We start from the raw sequence: 20,382 nt of genomic DNA, 5'->3' as shown, positions 1-20,382 counted from the left end.
GGGCAGTGGAGACCTGAGCAGCTGTGACTTCATCATTCCATTTAGAAATGAGACCAAGGCCGGAAAGGACCTCTGGCACTTACAGGTGAAATGTCATGAGGTAACCCAGCCCAGAGCTCTTCCTGACTTGTCTGAGAGTCTCACCTATGTGCTGAATCGTACAGAGGTATTTAGGGGGGTAGGGGTGGGTGGGCAGGCTCTAAGGGGTGGTTTAGATACCTTTGACCCTGTTCTGTGCCCCGTCAGCACTCTGAGCCCAGGAAGCCACTGGAGGTTCACTCTGATTTCACCCCTGCCTGTGCATGACAGTCTACCTATCCGCCTTGGTCTGTGCTAACACCATGGTTTCCTGGCAACTTGAACCCTTCCTGCCCTGCAAACACAGGTCAGGTTGTATAGTGCCCAGGTCTTTTGTCCATTCTGAGCCATCCTAAGCTGGATCGCTGGACCAGAAGAGCTCAGTCAGCAGGAGGAGCTCCCACATCACCCCAGCTCACCTGCTGCAGCTCACTTCCGTCTCCTTAGGTTCACACTGTGTTGTAGAATAGACTCTTTCCCACAGCAGCTGGCCCAGGCTGCCTTCCTGTTCATCACTCATACCCTGCCCATTGATGAGACTTATCTACTGCTGGTCTCCAACGTGGTAAGGAGACCCTTCGAGTTCAGGTACTATCCTGTGTCAGCAGCTCAGGAGACACTAGCCTGACTTGTGTGAAGCAGTTGAGCCATGAGCCATGCTGGGACTGGTCACTGAGTTACTATTCCAAGCTTGGATCCCTAAGACCAGCCCTGGTTGTTCTCAGCCGTGGATGTAAGAACCACTCCACCCATGTTTCAGGTTCTCTTGACCCTTTGATCTCTCTAGTCTTGGCAGGGCACTTTTCATTGGCCACTTAGGTTCCTGGGACCTGCCAGGCTCTGGCATTCTCTAAGGACCTAGAGAATCATACCTGTTCCTGGAAACCCTGAGGATGTGGTCTGGGCTTTACCTAGGAAATGAGATGCAGTCTGAGAGTTCTCAAGACCTTTGCAGGGCTCTTAGACATGGCTATTCCCAGAGCTGTTTGAACAGACTAGGCTGTTTCTGAATGTCACAGAACTGGGATGTTGGTGACTTCAAGGTTGCTCAAAGGCCTGTAATCAGGATGGCCAGTCCATCGAGGGGTGATACAGCATACTCTTGCTAAGAATCTCTGTTCTTGGGGTATCCTTAAATGTGTTGCTGGTGACTATTATTAGTTGGGTCTGGTGGTACGTTGTTTTCCAGAAGTCCCTGTACCCAGAGAAGGGTTCCAGAATTTTGCCAAGTAAGAATGTAGAGAGGTTTGTGAGCAGAGACAGTGTTGACAAACTTCCATCTGAGGTAGGCCAAAAACTTGGATCTTTTGACCTAGGACTGGGTGGGGTTCTCCCTGTTCTTCCCACTGCCTACCATTCCCCGCTTTTCAATGTTTTTGTTTGTTTGTTTGTTTTGTTTTGTTTTTTTACCAGTGTAGGACTGGCCTTCAGCCCCTGGGGCAAGCCTGACCTGAAGTCCTTTTTTTAGTAGGGGTTCCAAATATCATTTGTACCTCAGCCAGGAAATCAAGTAGGACATGTTACATCTCAGGAAAGGCTATGGGGTGGACAGAGACCCCTTCACATGGGACATGTATGAAACATATAACAAAAATGCTTAATAGCTAGTGTGGGGACAGTTATTATATAGCCACTCCCAGTGCCCCTCTGAAGGGACACTGGCATGGGACCACTGGTAGCACTGCCTGCTCCCTCTGCAGATAGGAGTGGCTTGGGGGGTGGCGGTGTCTAAAGGGGCTGGTTGCCATGGCTACCATAGGGTTCTGAGGCCCGTCATCTGGTCCTTGCCTCAGCCAATAGGCGGCAGGAGCCTGAGCTGCAGCCTAGAGTCACGCTTCTGCCTCCCAGCCACACAGTGGCCAAGAGCAGGGACCCGCTTCCTGGAGTGGCTGAAAGTGCTCGGACGGACAGCCAAGCCCATCATGGCGGACAGCGGGACAGTGGGGCGCGATCAGGCACTTGGAGCCAGGCAGGTGAGGTAAGCCAGGCGGGTGGACAGATGAATGGAAGAATGGGTGGACAGGTGGATGTAGGTGGTCCTTGTAGCCCATTGTTCTTGTGGTTGTGGCCCTGCCCTCAGCCTACCCACCCTCAGCACACACACACTCTCCCACCGAACCTTCACTTTGGATCTTCACCCCACATGGTCTGTAGAAGGGTCAAGGGAGGAGACAAAAGAAAGACTTTGAGCAGAATGGAGCCACACCACACTACCACGGGCCCGAAAACCGCCTTGGTTGGTCTCTCATGTCAGATTCCACACAGGCAGCTTCAAAGACCCCCTGACTAGCCCAGGCCCTTGGTGTCCTGACTACCATGCCTGGGCTCGGCGACAAGCCGCTTCAAATCGGCACGGTTTAAGGAGCAATTTTTTTTCAATAAGGGGAAAAAAGAAGCAACGGAAAAAAAAGTGTCCACCTATAACAGGGGGAGCAGCCAGCCCAGATAGATCAGAAGCACAAAATCCCATTACTCGGGACTTCAGAGCACAGCCCTGCACAGGCAGCTGCGATTAAGAGCTTGTCAATGGAGTCCCCTTCGGAGATCAAAGGGGCATGCCCGTGAGAGAGTGTGAGTGTGTGTGTGTCGTCTGTGTGCGCGCGCGCGTGTGTACGTGTGTGTGTGTGTGTGTGTGTGTGTGTGTGTGCATACATATGTGTGCAAGTGTATAGGAGCACATGCTGTGAGGTGACAGTGGAGGGGCCATGTGCCACAGCAAAGAAGAGCCTGGTGTTATCACCTGCCTCCTGTGGCCGCCCTCCATGTTGCTTCTGTCCTTGCTACTATGTATGACATGCGTGAATGCATTGGGTGCCAGGCTAGGCACGGGAGAGGCCTGGTGCCTAATACATCCTCTGGGAGGCAGTCCTGGATAGACCTAGTCCCCATTTCTGGGCCTCCACCTTTTACTTGCATCCTGTTTCTTCCCCTAAGTCTACCCCCAAGGAGCCTGTAGGAGCTGGGAAGCCATGCTGGGCCATGGCAATGCTGTGTGTGAGGACGAGCTGTGTCTGGGTATATAACTACTGCAACCAGGTCCTGCTGCCCATAGGCCATGAACTCTCAGCTGGCTTGGTAAATGCATCCCGGGGGTTGAAAGCTGCTGTCGATGTGATTGGTAGGTTGTTAGGTAAACTCTGAGAAGCAAATCTTTTAATCCACTGTGGCTAATCCAGTGCACTTTTGTTTGCCAAGACAGATTCTGCAGCAACAAAGGGGCTGGAGGGACCCCAGCATACATAATCACATACTTAGAACTTGGCCGCTGCTGGCCACAAGGTTCCTAGGCAGCAGAGAGAGACATCTCAGGACAGCAATATAGAGGATGGATGGTTGAAGGAGGGGCCTAAATAGGCCGAAGGTGTGGGCCCCTAGCCTCCCTAGGTGATACCTTTCACCTTTTCACTGTCAGGATGTCCCTTAGCCACCTGCTGGATGGGTGGCTTTCGGCCACTGGGACTGTACAAGTTTGTGGGGGCCACTGAGCTGAGTCAGACCTAAGGAAAACCAATACCCAATACAGGGTGCAGGAGTACCTGGGAACAGAAAGGCTTGTGAAGATGTGATGGGAAGCTGGGAAGGATGACACAGGACATCCAGGGAGGGAACAGGAGGTAATATGTGCCCATTACAGAAAGAGGAGTGACCTGAGGCTGTGTGGGGAAGTATGAGCGAGCACCTCCAGAGTATCTTCAGGACCTGGCGCTACCAGGACCTGTCTCCACCAGGACCTGTCTCCACTACTTACTCTGGGAAACTGTGCTGAGGTTAGGGAGCGCCAGGCTCCTTCCTCTTTCTCAGGTATACTAGGTCATAGTAGTGGACTTTCTCCTGCTCCCTAGTTTATCCAGGCAGAGTTGTACATGGAACACTGAGGGTCCTCACTTTGTCAAGGACATTCTACTCGGACACAGCAGGGACTCAAGTCTCCAGAGTAGCTGGTGCCATTCCTAAAGTTCCCTAGTTGGGGGAGGTGTTGGGCTTGGTGGAAGGCTGCCTTCCCCTACTGGGTCCTAGGGCTGGGATATCAAAAAGATGGCTGATTTAGACTCCCCACCCTCCATGCCTAACTTCTGACCCTGATTTACTTGGTGTCTATATTCACCTTTGCCCAGATGCTCTAGTCCTGAGGGCTAGAGCTCACCAGAACAGCAGTGTGGATGACTAAGACAGTAGGGAGTCGCATCCCAATAAGAAGGTGCCGATAGTATCCTGGAAGGGTTTACGTCTTGGGATTCACTTAAGTGGAGAGCTGGCCCAGCACTACCCTCATGCCTGTTTACACCGCTTTCCTGCCTTACTGGTCCTTGACTCCTGGAGGCTGCATCCTGAGGCCCTAGACTGGAGTGAGCACAGGAAATGGTATGCTGGGCCAGGTCTGCTGGAGGGAGGAAGGCATGGCCGTGAGTACCGCTGGAGTCTAACCCAGGGGATAAGCATGGTACCACCTGACTGGGCCTGGGACATATAATAACCCAGAGGGCACAAACTGACCCCAGTGTCCATTTCTGAAGAGACCATGCTAGCAAGGCAGAGTGATTCATTCTCTACTCCTCTGGGGATGAGTGCTCCTTACCTGGGAGGGGAAGGCAGATACTCAGCTGAAACAGCATTCTGAAGCAGGAGCCATCAGAACCCTCCATTGCGATGGTGGCTGGCATATAACCCATTATTTAGAAGTGTCAACAGTGGTTAGCACAGCAGCCATGCTGAACCATATCATTTAGGACAGCTGTGCTCCTGTTGGGCAAAACACAAACAGCAAGAGTAAAGCAACATGCTAGTTCAGAGCACATCACAGGAGTGATACAAGGGGAGGAAGAACCTGGGGCCAGCAAAATGGCTCCGGAGGTACAGGAGCTTGCTGCTGAGACTGATGACCTGAGTTCAGTCCTGGTGACCCACATGCAGAAGAAGAGAACCAACTTCCAAAGTTGTACTCTGACCTCTACATATGGGCCCTGAACATCTTATGCCCATAGGCATATAAACAAGCAAACAAATAAATGAACAAACAAATCTGTCAAGGGTCTTGCCAGTGCCAAGGTGGCTTCTGGTACAGTTAAGACCTCCTGAGGCCCTAGACTGGAGTGAACACAGGAACACACAAGCTAACGCTGCCCATGAGCAAGCAGTTGCATCTTTCAGGAGCTCACTTGGCTATTATACATTGATGCCAATTGGAAGGTGGCAGCCACTGCAGAGTTGCTGAGGCTTCCATGTAACTGTAATGGTAATGTTACTGTAGCACATTCATGAAGAATAAAGAATAAAGTAAAACTCATGCGGGATATACTGACACCTTCACTCCTGTATATCTAGTACTTGGAAAGCTTGGGCAGGAGGATCACAAGTTCAAGGCCAGCCTGTGCTATACAGTGAGACTCTGTTTTGGAGGGGACGTGGGAAGAACCCTTTGATAATTCTGTTTCCTACCAGGGGCCTATATGAGTCTTCTTTGATAGGCTCTTATTCCTCCTGCCTTCACAGACACATGTACTGTGACAGAAGAATTAGCATCTGTGTTTGTGGCACTGCAGCTTTTCTCCTCACTGCTGGGTCTCAAGCTCTTTGTCCTCCATTAGGCAGAGAGGCCCTGGCCACCCCACCTCCACCCCAGTCCTCCAGCCCCAATCTTAGAAATGGTGGAAAAAGATGTGTGGGATGAGGCGGAGGCCAGGATTCGGCATAAGGCAGGAAAGCAGCTGGCCAACGGGGAGGGAGCTGGGCCACCCAAGTCCTCTGAGCATTCTGAGCCACTTTGGCTATAGATGGCTGCCTTATTCCAGAATTGTAAATGAACCATTTAAAACTACAAGTCTTGCCGGGCGGTGGTGGCGCAGGCCTTTAATCCCAGCACTTGGGAGGCAGAGGCAGGCGGATCTCTGTGAGTTCGAGGCCAGCCTGGTCTACAAGAGCTAGGTCCAGGACAGGCTCTAAAAAAGCTGCAGAGAAACCCTGTCTTGAAAAACCAAAAAAAAAAAAAAAAAAAAAAAAAAAAATACAAGTCTTCATTCTCCCTTCTGGGAACTCAGTTGTCAAGCCACCACTACCTGCTATACCTTTGCACTGGGTAGAGGGGGTAAGGGACAGACAGTTAGAAACCAGCTGAGCCTGAGACTCCCCTCTTCCCCGAGAATTGGGAATCAGAATGGTCCCTTCTTGTCCTTTCTTCCTAAGCTGGGCATGAGCAGTGGCTATTCATTTCTATAGTTGGCCCTCTGCTGTGGGTTTTCCTGCCATGTATCACCAGGCCAGACACATGCCAGTGGGTGCCGGATGACTTTCTTTGTATCTCTGCTCATAAACAGTCTTCCTCAATCGGGTGCCGGATGACTTTCTTTGTATCTCTGCTCATAAACAGTCTTCCTCAATCATAGGGGCAAATAAAGGCTTCAGAAACCATGTAGATTATTTCTATGTCTACACTGAAGAAAGTAACTTCTGCTCATGAGTTTGTTTTAAACCCTCTTCGGTTCCTGAGAAGAAGCCCGAACAAATGCCATGAAAGTTAAGTTGAAGCTGCTAGTGGCGATTCTGGGTGGATTGCCCCACGTATAGGACGGCACCTGTCTCCCAGAAACAAGGTTCCCAGGTGCCGTCCTCTTTCTCCTCACTTCAGGAATTCCCTCAAGGTCTCTATAACTTAGCCCTTGGTGGAATTCCCTCCTCTGGTCTACCCTCCTTAACATCCACCCCCTATTTGAAATTCTTCCTCCATGGCCACCCCACAGCCCACCTTAGCAGGCTGTTGCATTTCCTCCAGGCTTCCTGATTCCCTTCCTGTCCCTGCAGGGCAGGGGCCCCGAGGAGCTGGAGGTCCGAGGCTCCTATTCTGGTCCCAGGGCTTGGGGATACCCACCACCGTGGGCTAGCAGGAGGACGGACGTGGACTTGATCCCGAGAGCCTGGCCTGGCCGCAGCAACAGCTCTACAGAATCAAGGCAAGCGTTGGGGCCCGGGTTTGGGAGTGGGGAGGCACTCCAATACCAAGGATATCTATGCTCAATCAGTGGCCCTAACTGTTTCTTCTAATGATATGAGGCTGAATGGTCTGGGACAGGAGCTGCAAGGGGCCCTGGACCCTGGCTGGAACTGTGTTACTTGGGCATGTGTGAACATGAAACCTGCTGCTGGGATCTGAATGGGGCTATGTTGACTTAGCAGTACAGCACTGTCTGTATCCCAGCCCCTGCCCTGAGGCTCAGAGATGGGTTTAGGATGGGAATTTGGTTGCTATAGTTTAAGGGGTCCCTTCTCTATACATAGCAACCCTGAGCGTTGGCACTATGCAAAATCCTCCCCAGAGGCAGGTGGCAGGGTTAGAATCACCTCACGCAGCTGTGTGGAAGATGGTCCGTGAGTTCAGAAGTCTTAAGCCTGGGAGCCATGAAGGATAAAGGACAGGCAAGGAGAGTGAACAGTGTCTAGGAGAAAGCACGGTAGTGGCATTACTAATAGCATCGTGCACAGGGAAGCATGTAGATGGCCAACTGCAGATGCAGCCTGGATAGGTGGTATGGGGCGCCAACAGGAGAGGTTCTGAAAGAATGTGGGTGCCAGGAGTCCTTGGCCAGGGTGAGCCCTGGGTGGGTGTGCGCTGAGCCTGAGATGCAACCTCCTGTTGGGAAAATGGACTTCCTGAGAGGTGTGGGGAGCTCATCTGTGGAGTTCTGATCGGCATGGTAGATGACACTCGCAAGGGCAATAATACATCCTTCCCTTGGGGAGTGGCTGGCAGAAGGTTGAGGCCTGAACAATACCTTCCAGTTGTGCTGATCCTGACAGGGTAGTACCCCAGAGCAGTTTTAGGGGCTGTTGCCAAGTAGCGAGCTGGGCTTCTATGCGCCTGATGCTGTGGCCTTGTGTCCTGAAGCCTGCGGTGAGGCAACATGGAGTTGGCCTGTTGGGTTTGCAGACTCAGGTCCGTAATCTCAGTGAGAGAAGTCTTAGAGACAGGATGTTTGTGTAAGTGTGTGAAGGGCGTCCGGGTACCCAGAAGCCCTTTCAGGATAGCACCTGCGACTGGGCGTGTCAGTTCAGACTTGGGCGCTCTGTCCTCGGTGCACTAGTCCAGGGCTTGGTGATGGCCATAGTTGTTGAGCGCGCCCAGGGCTAAGTTTCCCATGCCACCTTTCGGGACAAGCTATAGTCGCCGCCCCATTGGGCGTCCTCCCAGACTAAGTCCCAGCCGAACTTCTGGCCTACGCCCCGCCTCTACCAGAGCAAGACCCTGACTGCTCCAGTTTCCGACTCTGACTATGGCTTCAGCCCCGCCTCCAGTTCAAGATCATGCCCCTTACTCTTCTGGTCCTCTGCCTCCCATCCCGCCCCCTGTGAGAAGCCCCGCCCCACGCCTCGATCCTGCCTCCACACTGAGGCTCCGCCCAAAGCCTCCCCGCTCCACACCGCGACCCCGCCCCCGCACTTCCGGGCGGCGCCGGCGGGGGCGCTCGGGCCTGGGCTTCAGCGCTCTGGGCTCAGGCTCCCGGCTCAGGGAAGCTCTTGCGGCCGTTGCGGCCGCCGCCGCCGCCGCCGCCGCCGCCGCCGCAGGAGCCCGCTGGGGTCGGGCTGGAGCCTCCCTTCTAGAGCGGGCCGGTGAGAGTGAGCAGCCGGGGCTTGGCGGCGCTCTGCGGCCTTCCTCGCGCCTCCTCCGGGCCACAGGTCGCCGAGCCGCCGCCGCGATGGGGGTCCCCCAGGGCCGCGCCCCCGCCGTGGCCGGCCCTTCGATCCGCCGCTGAGCGCATGGGCCTCGCCAGGCCAGGAGCCAGGCCCCGGGCCGCGCCTCCATAGCCGCCGCGCGCTGGTGAGTAGTGGGAGCCGGCGGGCGCGCTCCTGTGGCGCGGAGGCCTGCTGCCCGGGGCTGCGGGAGTAGGCCGCGCTAGGCCGGCGGACCCGGACCCGGAAGAGAGGGGCGCGCGGGTTGCGGGCGGGAGGCGTGTCGGAGCGCGGCCCGCGATGTGCGAGGTTGTGCTCTGCGCGGGGAGACTGAGTAGGAGAGGTGCAGGCTCCGCAGTACGTATAGAGGCGTGGGGGCTGCGTGGTATGCTGGGCATATGGGGTGAATGACTTTTGAGGCCGATGTGCCAGGGAAGGAAGGGGTTGGTAGTAGGGCACGGGGATAGTAGGCCTATGTGAACAGGACAAGGGAGTAAGGAAGACCAAGGATTCTAAGAATGATCTTCAGCTGGATGTGTCTCTGCTGAGTGTGGTGTGCTTGCGGTTGTTCACGGGTCTGGGACACGTTTAGGATGTGGGTGAGTTGGTGTTGAGGAGGTGCTGGTGGCAGACTGTGTGTGTCCTCCCTTTGCGTCATCCCCCAACCGCTGCGAAAAAGTAAAGGAAAGTAGGGATGAGTAAGAGAGCAAGGAGGGCACTCTGTGACTCTGCTGTGGGTAAGAGAGCGAGGAGGGCACTCTGTGACTCTGCTGTGGTTCGACTTGCCAGACGCTCTGTTGTGCAGGTATCCATTTCTTGTCTGGATGATGCTTTACTCACCCTCTCCCCCAAAACAAAGCAAATCCCCCAAAACCAAAACCCACAGCTGCACATTTTTAGTTGGGTATGAAGACAATATAGAGAAAAAAAATCCACCAGCCTTGGATTTTTTTCAGCTCATCTCCGGATAACTTACAAAGGGTTCTCACTATGTGTGCGCTCCTCCCTTTACTCTCAGACTAGTGGAGAACATGGAGTCCAGCGTTACCTGAGAGAGGCAGCCCCAGCTGGTTTCAGTTTTAGACTGTAGCTTCAGGGATTTTGTTTGATATCTCAGCAGGTGTTGACTTGTCCTGCATCTTTCAGAGAAACAAAGTGGGTTATGTTGGCCCCTAAGACTTTATGTGATGGAGGACTGGAGTAGATAGGAAATGATAGCCCTGACCTCTCAAGAACTTAATCAGTGGATAGTTGGTATAATGCTAGTCACGTTATTACTTCCACATTCAGTCTAAATCATAAGCTTGGAAGTTATGCTTGAGTATAATAATATATACACACATACCCAGGGCTGTGTGTTTTGACAGTGTCAAAGGGAATTTTAAATATGATATCAGACTTGTGGAGTCACTTTATAGGTGGTGGTTACAAATTTGAGGCCATATTTGGTGCTACGGGTGTTGGACTCTTACTGAATTTTCATAGCTACTTTATGTGTGGTATTTCTGTGTGTGCCTTAAATGCTAGCTGTCCTCTGTGGGAACCCAGGGATTAATAGAAATTGGGCTGTTGCTAGCGTTAGTAATTTGTGGGAATGCTCATGTACTTCCAGAGACAAGTGGCCAGGGATGCAGGCCCTTTTTCCTGTGGTGATAGCCTAGATAAGAACATGGTAGGCATGATGGGCTAGTGTGGTGTGTCAGACATCCATGGTGCTTACTGCATGGAAACAGCTCCCAGAAAGTGATTGAGGTTAAAGAAAGGTGTGGGGAGCTCTGAACAGCAGGAGACCATAGTCATAGGGGATGTGACCTTAAGAAACAGGCTGGTCCTGCTGAGGCTGAGATTATAACCTACCTAAGAAGTCATTAGCTGTAGAAATGTCATAATTGTGACCCACCTTTTATTTGTATGTGCCTCTTCCTTCAAGCTATTAGTAATCTAGTCATCAGCATTGTTAGCAGTTAAAGTGTGTATTGTGTGAGAATGAACACGAGATGGATTTCATGGAAGCCAGGGCTCAGCACTATGGAGTGGTGACCAGGGAGAGCCACTCCCTTATTTTTAGTTGTAGATGTACATTGTGCTGTTTTTGTTTTGTGAGAGTCTCTTGTATCCCAGACTGGTCTCCAACTCTTATGTAGCCAAGAATAACTTTGAGTTCCTGATTTCCTGCTTCTCCCTCTTTTCAAAGGTGTGCACTGCCACTCAGTTTTTTTGTTTTGTTTCCAAGACAGATTTCTCAGTGTAGCTTTGGCTATCCTGGAACTTGCTCTGGAGACCAAACTGGCCTCGAACTTACAGAGATCCACCTGCCTCTGCCTCCTGAGTGCTGGAATTAAAGGCGTGCGCCACCACTGCCTGGCTACCATTCTATTTTATGCAGTATTGGGGGTCTGGAGATAGAACCCACACCTTAGCTTTCTAAGGCAGCACACTACAATTTGAACTACATCCCCAGGCCATGACCTTGATCTCTTGATCAAGATCTTGAACTCTTCACCCACCTTGCAAGTTCTGGGGTTCCAGATGTGTGCCAGTTCATTGGCTTTATTTATTTATTAAGTTAGGTTCTCATTTTGTAGTCTAGGCTAGCTTCGACTCAGGATGATCCTTCCATTTTGTATCCTCTGGCTTGTTTAGTGTTCTGGACATCCTACCCTGCCATATGCCTCTCTCCAGCTCACTTTTAGTGGGTACGTTCGGGACAAGGCAGACTCTGTTGCTATCTCCCCCTTTGAATAGGTTGAGAGGCATTGCTAGAGCTCAGGGACTCTCTAGGCTCCCATGGGATGTAGCAAAAAGGACCACAGATCATAGCAGAGGTTCTTATCTAAATATAAACAGGTTTGGTTCCTTCAGCATACTGTACACAGCAATAAAAACTATAGTTCTCTAATCTCTAAGAGTGTAGGTTATATAGTTTTCATCTGGTGGATCTAAACTGTATTTCCTGTATTCTTCTTTAGCAAAAGTGTTTGCACTTTATTTATTTTTCTGTACTTTTCTGCCTCTCTTAAGTTCCTAATCACCATTTGTTATCAGAAGGGAATCTCCTAAGAGAGAAATCAGCAGCCAAGTACAGTTTTTTGGATCTCTAAAGTTGTCCATGTTGATGATGCACAGAGAGATGCCTCTGTATGTGGACTGTGTCGTTCCATCTCTGGTCCATGGTGTGGAAGGTGATCTCTTAGCTGTGGAGAGCAGGGAGGACATCTTGCTATATGATTGCTCATGTTATGAGACATGTCAAGGATGAAAAGTGATAGAGCAGACAGGTAATACAGAGATTGTTAACTTGGAATGTGCCTGTCCACCTGAGGATCTGTAATGTGCCTGTTTGTTTCTTAGTGTCACTAGGGCAAGTGAAGTGATTGTCTTCACATGTGAGGGACCAGCTCACTGATACTGGCAAATTGGGACAGAGTTACCCTTTCTTCTTCCAGCTTTCCTGTCCACTGAACAGTTATTTCTTTAGCCAGGATGGGTGATCTTCAGGCCTCACCACTGAAGGCATGCCTTGAAGGAGAGATGTCCTCTGTGATCCAGGCTTTCACTTAGTGTGATAGGCATTCTTGTAAAGGTTTCCAGGAATTGTCTTAATGATAGAGCAAAACTTCTGGCCAAAATATGTCTCTGCTGGAAGTCTGCACTGAGTCTCTGCTCCAAGTGGGCGTGGGAGGGCGTCACTGCACATCTCAAGAGAACCTCTGGTGTCCATGGACCACCTTTCCTAATCCTTGTCCTCTTAATGGTTTCAACAGGACAGATTGATTCCCTTGGGAGCTGTAAGTACTGAGGTATTAGGGTGCAGCGCTCATTGTTCACTGACGCAGAGTCCCAAAATGAATGTCCAGGAGCAGGGTTTCCCTTTGGACCTCGGAGCAAGTTTCACCGAAGATGCCCCCCGGCCCCCAGTGCCTGGAGAAGAGGGAGAACTGGTATCTACTGATTCGAGGCCTGTCAACCATAATTTCTGCTCTGGGAAAGGTGCCAGCACTAAAAGTGAGACCTCGACAGCTACCCCAAGACGTTCAGATCTAGATCTGGGATATGAGCCTGAGGGCAGTGCCTCCCCCACCCCACCATACTTGAGGTGGGCTGAGTCATTGCATTCCTTACTGGATGACCAAGATGGGATCAGCCTGTTCAGGACTTTTCTGAAGCAGGAGGGCTGTGCTGACTTGCTGGACTTCTGGTTTGCCTGCAGTGGCTTCAGGAAGCTTGAGCCCTGTGACTCAAATGAGGAGAAGAGGCTGAAGCTGGCAAGAGCCATCTACCGAAAGTACATCCTGGATAGCAATGGCATTGTGTCCAGACAAACCAAGCCAGCTACTAAAAGCTTCATAAAGGACTGTGTCATGAAGCAGCAGATTGATCCTGCCATGTTTGACCAGGCACAGACAGAAATCCAGTCCACCATGGAAGAGAATACCTACCCTTCCTTCCTTAAGTCTGACATTTATTTGGAATACACAAGGACAGGCTCAGAGAGTCCGAAGGTTTGCAGTGACCAGAGCTCAGGGTCTGGGACAGGGAAGGGCATGTCTGGATACCTGCCTACTTTGAATGAGGATGAAGAATGGAAATGTGACCAAGATGCAGATGAGGATGATGGCCGAGACTCTGTCCCCCCCAGCAGGCTCACCCAGAAGCTGCTATTGGAGACTGCTGCCCCGAGGGCCCCCTCAAGTAGACGGTACAGCGAAGGCAGAGAGCTCAGGTGAGTTCGGCACAAGGTGTCCATTTTCTATACACACCTCGGAGACCTGGCAAAGGAGCAAGGGAAAGGTGGTAACATGTGGCCTTGTTTTCAACCCCAACTGAAAACTCTACTGCTGCTGTTGTTGAATTATGGTTTTATTTCCTAAATAGATGCCGTCATACTTGTCATTAGATATCTTTTTATATTTGCAGAGTTGAGAATACAATGAACAGGACTTGCTAGATGTAATCCCACCTACTTGGGAAGCTGAGGCAGGAGAATCAAAAATTGTGTGTCAGTCTGGGCAACTGGTAGAGATTCAGAATGAAAAGGTGTGGAGGCTTATTGGAGTTTCTGCATAGCATGCTGGAAACCCTCCTGTAGTTCTCTCCTTAGTAACACTTGTACTATGAAACATATGGCTTTGTGAATTATTAGAAGCATGGAAATTCTTAATGTTTAAACTTTACCCCGAGCATAAAATTCATGTCTTCTTGCATAGAAGAAGGACCTGATCGGAGACAAAGACTAACGCTTAATAATGGAAGGGGAATACATTCAAACACATACAAGATTCTAATTGCTTTCTTTTAACTTTAGACTTATTTTATTTCATGTGTATGAGTGTTTTACATCTGTGTATATATACCACATGTGTGCCTGGTGTCCACAGAAGTCAGAAGAGAATTTCTGATCCCTTGAGACTGGAGTTAACAGATACTTGCCAGCCACCAAGTGGGTGCTGGGATTCAAACTAAGACCCTCTAGAAAGATAAGTGCTCTTAACAACTAAACCATCTCTCCAAACCCCACCCTCCTACACCTTGCTATTTTAATCTTTAGGATTCCTCCTGAAGAATGAGACAGTAGTGAGGCAGTTTCTGTGTAGTCAGTTGTTGGAGGGGTCAGAAACTCCTGATATCTGTGCTTGGAATTCCAGAACTGGACATTTCCCCTCCATATATCAGCCCAAGGGTGCAACTTGAGGAACAGCAACAGTGCTCCCAAATGACTGTAGCTTTGAAACTTATTTTTTCACCTTTCTGTTTAATTTTTTTTTAATACTTACTAATGCACGTGTGTGTGTTTGTGTGTGTGTGTGTATATGTGTATATGTGTATGCACGCGCGCGCCTCCAGTATGGTGGGGTGGGGAGGTGTGTGTGTGTGTATGTGTGTGTATGCATGCATGCACACGCACGTGCCCCCAGTATGGTGGGGTGGGGAGGCACTGCCCTAAGGCTCATATGTGGAATATGTATGCATATGTGGTATATATGTGACTTGTGGGGATCACTTCTCTTCTTATGGGTTCTAGGGGTTGAACTCAGTCATTAGGCTTGGTGGCAACCTCCTTACCTGCTTACCTGCTTTGCCAACCCAAGCTTTACCATTTTTTAAATTCAATATCATGATTATAGGAGGCTTGTTTGGTTGGTGCTTGTTTTACCCGTGGGCGGAGTTTCCTGCTTATCCACTCCCCCCCAAGCTGATGGCTAGAGACTTAGCTCATCATTGATTGCAGCATGAAGACTTTTCCCACCTGCTGAGCTGGTTGTTGGTTGGGGTTCAGAACCCAATTGAGCCTGGTGGCACAGGGATCCAATCAGGTGGATTGTCAAGAAAGCAGGTTCATTGAACTGTAAAGAAAAGCTACTTGAGACTTTGTCTTCAAAATGACAAAAACAAAAAACAGTAAAAATTATAGGTATAGCTGGGTGGTGGTGGTGCATGCCTTTTATCCCAATACTCAGGAAGCAGAAGCAGGTGGATCTCTGAATTGGAGTTCAGTCTAGTCTAGAGAAAGTTCCAGGACAGATGTGGTAAGCACACACCTTTAACCCTAGCTGTCGGGAGGTAAAGGCAGACAGATCTCTAAGTTTGAGATCAGCCTGGTCTACAGAGGGAGAAATCAAAATTGGTTTTTATAAAGCTACAGAACTAACACTTCTTTAGTTTAGTAACACAGTTCAGAGTAGACTGTTGAACTGTGTTATTTTATTCATTGTCATTAACCAAGTGTTATTTACTTAGCAAGGTCTTCCTTCCTCCAAGACAAGGTTTCTCTCTGTATCCCTGGCTGTCCTGGAACTTGTGTAAATCAGGCTGGCCTTCAACTCAGAGATACATCTGTCTCTGCCTCCTGAATGCTGTTATTAAAGGCATGCACCACCACAGGCCAGCTATTTAGCAAGATTTTAAAGGATTTTTTTATTTGAGACAGGGTCTTATGCATCCCAGGTTAGCCTAAAAGTTTCCTTTTGAGCTGGGTGGTGGTGGCATGCGCCTTTAATCCCAGCACTTGAGAGGCAGAGGCAGAAGAGGCAGGCAGATCTCTGAGAGTTCGAGGCCAGCGTGGCCTACAAGAGCTAGTTCCAGGGCTGAAGAGATGTAGCTTAGAGGTTAAGAGCATTGGTTGTTCTTCCAGGGGTCCTGAGTTCAATTCCCAGCAACCACATGGTGGCTCACAGCCATCTATAATAGGATCTGATGTCCTCTTCTGGTGTACAGGCATACATGTAGAGCACTCATACATAAAATACAAATAATTTTTTTTTTTCAAGAGCTAGTTCCAGGAGAGGCTTCAAAGCTACAGAGAATCCCTGTCTCGGAAAACAAAAACAAAACAAAAATTCCCTTTGTAGCTGAGAATGACTTGAGCTTCCTGTCCTCCTCCTCCTCCACTCTAGAATTCTGGGATTACAGGAATGCACCACCACTTTATGCAGTGAAGGTTGAATCTGAGGCTATGGGTGTTGACAGATATTTGACCAACTGAACTACATTCTTAGCAGTTGATTTATTTTTTGAGACAAGATTTCCTATAGCCCTCAGTCTAGCTGTGTAGTTGATGATGACTTTGAATTATTTATTCACCTTTCAAGTGGCAAACTTCCCCACCTCATTTCCAACATGTTGTTGTTGTTGTCTGTGGTATTTGTTCATGTTTTTTGTTTACAATATTAATGATCTAATTCAAAGCCTTATGCATTAGAGGCAAGTTTATCAATAAATGATTTCCCTTCAACATTGTAATTTAGATACAATCAGATTGTTGTGCAATGGGCTATAGTTAGGAAACAAAAGGCTGGGAATAAGAAAATCCAGCCCAACCACACACTGGGATTAAATTTTGACTGAATTGGCTACTGTTTCACGTGCTTTTTTTTCTTAAAGATTTATTTATTATGTATACAATATTCTCAGTATTCTGCCTGCAGGCCAGAAGAGGGCACCAGACCTCAATACAGATGGTTATGAGCCACCATGTGGTTGCTGGGAATTGAACTCAGGACCTTTGGAAGAGCAGGCGGTGCTCTTAACCACTGAGCCAACTCTCCAGCCCGTTTCATGTGCTTTGAACAGAAATCCAACTTTCTTTTTTTTCTTTTCCTCCTTTGCTCCCTCCCTCTTTCCTCTCCCCCCTTTTTCTTTCTCTCTTGAGACAGGATCTCACTATATAGTCCTTTCAAATTTAGACTCTGTAGACCAGGTTGGCCTCAAACTCCCAGAGATCCTTCTACTTCTGCCTCCTGAGTGCTGGTACTAAAAGATGTGCCACCACACCTGACTAGCACTTTCCCTTATGGTTCAGTGTACTTGCTTTCTTGACAACCCATTTGGTTGGATCCCGTGTGATGGAGGTGGAGGTGAATGCCTCTGTGAACTTGTGCTCTAACTACCCTTGTTTACTTGCGTTTCCCATAGCAATGAAGGAAGATTATTCATTGGCTCGTAGTAGGGAATATTGATGCTGCTATGTCCTGCTGGACCCTGAATGCTTAGAGCAGCGGTTTTCAACCTGTGAGTCACGACCTCTTGGGTTGTCAAATGACCCTTTCACAGGGATCACATGACAGTAGCAAAATTAAAGTTATAAAGTAGCAACGAAAATTCTAGGGGCTGGAGAGATGGTTTAGAGGTTAAGAGCATTGCCTGTGCTTCCAAAGGCCCTGAGTTCAATTCCCAGCAACCACATGGTGGCTCACAACCATCTGTACTGAGATCTGGTGCCCTCCTCTGGCGTGCGGGCATATATTGAGGCAAAATGTTGTATACATAATGAATAAATAAATCTTTAATAAAAAAAGTTTAATGTGTGTGTGTCTGTGTGTGTGCATGCAGTTTGTGGGGTGATGCAGTGCCTACAGAGCCAGAGGGAGTTGGATACTCTGGAGATGGAGTTACAGAAAATTTTGTGAGCTACCTTACTTGGGTGTTGGGAACTGAACTTCAGTCTTCTGTGAGAGTTGTATGAGCTCTTAACCCTGGAGTCATCTTCCCAGTCTCCTTTTTCTTTTCTCCCTCCCTTCCTCTCTCTCTCTTCTTTTCACAGTGTCTCACTTTACGCGCCTAGCCAACCTGGAACTCACTATGTAGACCAGGCTAGCCTTGAACTCACGGAGACCCACTTGCCTCTGTTTCCCCAGTTCTGGGATTAAAGGCGTGCATCACACTGGATCCCTTTTTTCTTTTTGAGACAGGATCTTACTCTTTTGTTTTGTTGTTGTTTTGTTTTTGTTTTTTGTTTTTTTGAGACAGGGTTTCTCTATGTAGCCCTGGCTATCCTGAAACTCACTTTGTAGATCAGACTGGCCTTGAACTCAGAGAGATCCACCTGCTTCTGCTTCCCGGGTGCTGGGATTAAAGACGTGCACCACCACACCTAGCACTTTTTTAAATTTATTTTTATTTTATGTGCATTAGTGTTTTGCCTGAATTTTATTTGTGTGAGGATGTTGGGTCCCCTGGAACTTGAGTTACAGATGGTTGTGAGCTTCTATGTGGGTGCTGGGAATTAAACCGGGGTCCTCTGGAAGGCAGTCAGTGTGCTCTTAACTGCTGAGCCATCTCTTGAGCTTCCTGCCATTTCTCAAGCCCTCCTGTTAGCCAAGTGGTCTTGAACTCAGCAATCCTATCTCACATCCTCCCAAGTACTGGAATATTAAGTGTCTCCATATCCACTTACCAACAGTTTGTTTTTATTGTTGTTTCATTTTATTTATGTCTTTGTGTTTGTGTATATGTACATGTAGCATGTAGCACATGTGAAGGTCAGGGGACAACTTGCAAGAGTCTGTTCTCTCCCTTTACCACATTTTTTATTGTTTTTATTAAGGTATATATTTTTTCCTCTTCCCTTCCCTTCCCTCCCCTCCCCTCCCCTTCCCTTCTACTCTCTCCCATGGTCCACATGCTCCCAATTTACTCAGGAGATCCTGTTTTTTTCTACTTTCCATGTAGATTAGATCCATGTATGTCTCTCTTAGGGTCCTCGTTGTTTAGGTTCTCTGGGATTGTGAATTGTAGGCTGGTTTTTCTTTGCTTTATGTTTAGAAGCCACTTAAGAGTGAGTACATATGACATTTGTCTTTCTGGGTTTGGGTTACTCACTCAATACGATACTTTCTAGATCCATCCATTTGCCCGCAAATTTCCAGATGTCATTATTGTTTTCTTCTGTGTAGTACTCCATTGTATAAATGCACCATATTTTCCTTATCCATTCTTCGGTCAAGGGGCATTTAAGTTGTTTTCAGGTTCTGGCTATAACAAACAATGCTGCTGTGAACATAGTTGAGCACATGTTCTTGTGGTAGGGTTGAACATCCTTTGAGTATATACCCAAAAGTGGTTTTGCTGAGTCTTGAGGTAGGTTGTTTCCTAATTTTCTGAGGAATCGCCATACTGATATCCAAAGGGGCTATACCAGCTTGCACTCCCACTAGCAATGCAGGAGTGTTCCCTTTACCCCACAACCTCTCCAGCATAAGTGGTCATCAGTGTTTTTGATCTTGGCCGGTCTTACAGATGAGATGGAATCTCACTCAGAGTTGTTTTGATTTGTATTTCTCTGATGGCTAAGGATGTTGAGCATTTCCTTTAATGTTGAGAGTTCTCTGTTTAGGTCTGTACCCTATTTTTGTATTGGATTATTTGTTCTTTTGATGATCAATTTTTTGAGTTCTTTGTATATTTTGGAGATCAGGCCTCTGTCCATTGTGGAGTTGGTGAAATTCTTTTCCCATTCTGTAGACTGCCGATTTGTCTTGTTGATCGTGTCCTTTGCTTTACAGAAGCTTCTCAGTTTCAGGAGGTCCTGTTGTGCTCTCAGTGTCTGTGCTGCTGGGGTTATATTTAGGAAGTGGTCTCCTGTGCCAATGCATTAAAGCATACTTCCCACTTTTTCTTCTATGAGGTTCAGTGTGGTTGGTTTTATGTTGAGGTCTTTGATCCATTTGGACTTGAGTTTTGTGCATGGTGATAGATACAGGCCTATGTTCATTCTTCTACATGCTGATATCTAGTTATGCCAGCACCATTTGTTGAATATGCCTTTTTTCCATTTTATATTTTTTTGCTTGTCATAGGTGTGTGGATTGAGATACGGGTCTTCAGTTTGGTTCCATTGGTCCTCCTGTCTGTTTTTATGCCAATACCAGGCTGTTTTTAGTTCTGTAGCTCTGTAGTAGAATTTGAAGTTAGGGTTTATGATGCCTCCAGAAATTCCTTTTTGTACAGGATTGTTTTGGCTATCCTGGGTTTTTTGCTTTTCCATATAAAGTTGAGTATTGTTCTTTCAAGGTCTGTGAAGAATTTTGCTGGGCATTGATTTTCATTTTTTAGACTTACTGTTTTATGTGTTTGTGTGTGGGTGTAAGTGTATGAATGTATACCATATGTAGGAAGGTACTCTCAGAGGTCAGAAGAGGGTATTGGATTTCTTGGAACTAGACTTACAGATGCTTGTGAGCCTGATGTACCGTCTCAACAGCCCCATAGTTTTAACAGGTAGGAATTAGGATACTGGCAGTTTGGCACTCAGGCCCAGGTATTGTGACACATTAACTGGCAGGCATTAGTATTACTCTCCTTGGTAGGTTAGCCTGACCCACAAGTGTCATTTGAAATTGGTCTGGGTTTCATTTGTCAGGTCTTAAT

The 20,382-nt window shown here is 48.4% G+C and overlaps 1 protein-coding gene across 2 annotated transcripts in view; it reads left to right on the top strand.

The window, feature by feature from the left end:
• The first annotated feature begins 8,632 nt into the window (after window positions 1–8,632).
• Window positions 8,633–20,382, top strand: part of Axin1 (axin 1) — a 53,668-nt gene continuing 41,918 nt past the window's right edge. Inside the window, exons 1-2 of one of the 2 annotated variants that reach the window (XM_038328448.2) lie at window positions 8,633–8,884; window positions 12,501–13,459. In XM_038328448.2, coding sequence (XP_038184376.1) covers window positions 12,582–13,459 — 878 coding nt within the window. In that variant the 5' untranslated portion in view covers window positions 8,633–8,884; window positions 12,501–12,581. The remainder of the gene's footprint in view (window positions 8,885–12,500; window positions 13,460–20,382) is intronic. The other variant, XM_038328449.2, reaches the window with a different exon arrangement.

The sequence above is a fragment of the Arvicola amphibius genome, chromosome 4, assembly GCF_903992535.2.
Source record: "Arvicola amphibius chromosome 4, mArvAmp1.2, whole genome shotgun sequence".
Lineage (NCBI taxonomy): Eukaryota > Metazoa > Chordata > Mammalia > Rodentia > Cricetidae > Arvicola > Arvicola amphibius.
This window is presented reverse-complemented; position numbering and strand designations above follow the sequence as displayed.